The 2,576-nt window shown below is 45.9% G+C and overlaps 1 protein-coding gene across 1 annotated transcript; it reads left to right on the top strand.

Annotated features, from left to right (window-relative positions):
• Positions 1 to 1,102: 1,102 nt before the first annotated feature.
• On the top strand, positions 1,103 to 1,849 carry LOC107100945 (basic salivary proline-rich protein 4-like). Its single transcript, XM_015399642.1, has one exon. It carries the CDS (start codon positions 1,103 to 1,105, stop codon positions 1,847 to 1,849), a length of 747 nt encoding a protein of 248 aa, XP_015255128.1.
• The last annotated feature ends 727 nt before the right edge of the window (positions 1,850 to 2,576 follow it).

The raw sequence follows: 2,576 nt of genomic DNA, 5'->3' as shown, positions 1-2,576 counted from the left end.
TGTTCTCTCTTTCATCTTCTGACATGGGAACTTGCTTGGAGCTTATCTGCCTTGCTGTGTGTTTTCTGTGATGTTGATTGACAGTAGCCTTTTGTATCTCTGCTTCTTTCTGTATGTTTGCCTGCTGAGCCTGGTCTCGTTTCAGTCAATGGAATGCAATCATTTTGTTTTCCATAAAATTTTTAACCAATGTGACTCTAGGATCTGGTTGATTTGTCTTTGTAAAGTGCCTTGAGATGATACATGTTGTGTATTGGTCGTGTTGAAAACCGATCTTTTTTTTTTTTCTTTTCTTTTTTTTTCTTTTTTTTTTTTACAGTGTCCTGTGGAAATTGTCTTGATGCCAAAAAAAGCCCAAGAGATTTTACTTTCACAAGTGGAGCAGCACAGCTATCGCCTTAGTGTTCCACTTGATTTATGCATATAAATAGCTTTATCATAATTCATGCAGGGAGTATTACAGATGATATGGACACTGAAATTAAAACAGAACAGTAAAGGAAAAACAGAAAAAAATGAGAAAAGATTAAAGAAAGAGGAGATAAAAGGGAGACAATAATAAAAGATCTTAAGTCTGCTTCATCACCTGCAGAGAGATGTAAAAAGAACAGTACAACCAACAGACATGGTACAAGACATACAATAAAGTAACACCTTAAAGGGGAACGCCGTTTTTTTTACATTTGGCCCTTGATTTTACGTAATTACATCATGTTCTACTCACCCATATAATTCTTGTGTCAGTTGGAGCTGTTCTGAAGATATTCCGTTTTGTTATATCCAAGTAACGTCTTCCTATGGGCGATCGACTTGAAGGCACAAACTGAACTGTTCATAATTTATTCTTTATGGTATGCCGGCATTAATAACCTAGGCAAATCACTGTCCCCCAGACATCCGTGGTTATATTTTGTATATTTATATGTTTTAAAAACTGAAGCTGAAGTATAAGTAGTATTATTCAGTCTGACATGTACGTATACTGTAGTAGCTGAAAATCAGAATATGGGCTATGGAAGTAAATCTCTATGTACCTGGAGCCAAGCACCTGTAGTTGTCTGTGAAATTGCATTTGTGCATGTAAAGTTCATCCAAAGGAGAAATGCTCAACAGCGGTTTTGAAGAGCCGAAGAGGCGCCCCCTCCCCCTCCAGAACACTGAGGCAAGCACCAGAGGACTCAAAGCTCCAGATGCCCAAAGGGACCACAAGAGTAAAGGCACCCAAGAGGGGCAACCCACGAAATCCAACCCCCCACCGAAGGAGGAAGAGAGACAACCCAGAGGAAGTCTACCAGCCACCGCAATGTCGGAGCCCCCGGGAGCCCCAGGGATGAGTCCGCGGGCTCTGCCGGCAGGCAGCCACCCCGAAGAGGATCCGGCCATGGGCCCCAGGGACCCAAGGCCCCAGGGGCGCCCCACCCCCCAGGGGGAGCCCCAGTCAGGCCCCGGTGGGCCAGGCCCCGTGGGGCAGCCGCCAGGAATAAGGCAGTACGCACCCGGGCATCCACCCCCAAACACCGGTGAAACCAGGCGCCAACAGGCCCCGAGACCCCACAGCACACCAGTGGCCCCGGCAGGGCTGGACAGCCACTCGTACACTGACCCAGACCCCAACCAGCATACCCCACAGAACCCGAACCCACTGTGCCGGGGCACCCGCCCGTGGACAACACACCCTAAGGACCCCCAGACCTACCCTGGACCCACACAGCGGCAGCCCAGCTACCAGGCCAGTAACCCACGTCCGCCACCACGGAACCCTCCAAAGAGCAGGACACCCTGGGGCATCCCAGGCCCATCCCTGATGGAGGCAACAGACTCCGGGGTTAGTTCCGCCGGGCACCTCTAGAGCCCCCAGGAGCCATGGACCCCCAAACCAGCTCCCGCGCCCCGCAGGTCATGTTTTTTATTTTGCTCCATATATATATATATATATATATATATATATATATATATATATATATATATATATATATATATATATATATATGTATATGATTACGTCTCCTACCTCCTGTCCCTTTACCTTTTGTGAGTCAACAACTATCCAGGCTAGGAATGGAAGCAGCACAGCTGATGTTTCTTTCCAGGATGACATCACAGCCAAACAGGAACAGACGAGGCAAAGCTACTCTGAGGAAAAGCAGAGAGAGCAGTAGGTTAGAGATTGAACTAACAGATTCTGCAGAATAGGAGAACAGAGAGAGAATGAAGCAGAATGATGAAAAAGGGGTCCCTATGTCCTCCAAAAGTCTAAGCCTATAGCAGCATAACTATAGAGATAGCTCAGGATAACCTGAGCCACTCTAACTATAAGCTTTATCAAAAAGGAAAGTTTTAAGTCTAGCCTTAAAAGTAGACAGGGTGTCTGCCTCAAGGACTAAAACTGGTAGTTGGTTCCACAGGAGAGGAGCCTGATAACTAAAAGATCTGACTCCCATTTTACTATTAGAAATTCTAGGAACCACTAGTAAACCTGCAGATTGAGAGCGAAGTGCTCTGTTAGGAACATAAGGAACAATCAGATCTCTGATATCAGATGGAGCTTGGCCATTTAAGGCTTTATATGTGAGAAG

The sequence above is a fragment of the Cyprinodon variegatus genome, unplaced genomic scaffold (genome assembly GCF_000732505.1).
Source record: "Cyprinodon variegatus isolate N-32 unplaced genomic scaffold, C_variegatus-1.0 Scaffold1033, whole genome shotgun sequence".
Classification (NCBI taxonomy): Eukaryota; Metazoa; Chordata; class Actinopteri; order Cyprinodontiformes; family Cyprinodontidae; genus Cyprinodon; species Cyprinodon variegatus.
Note: the sequence above shows the minus strand (reverse complement) of the source record. Positions and strands in the feature narration are given on the sequence as shown.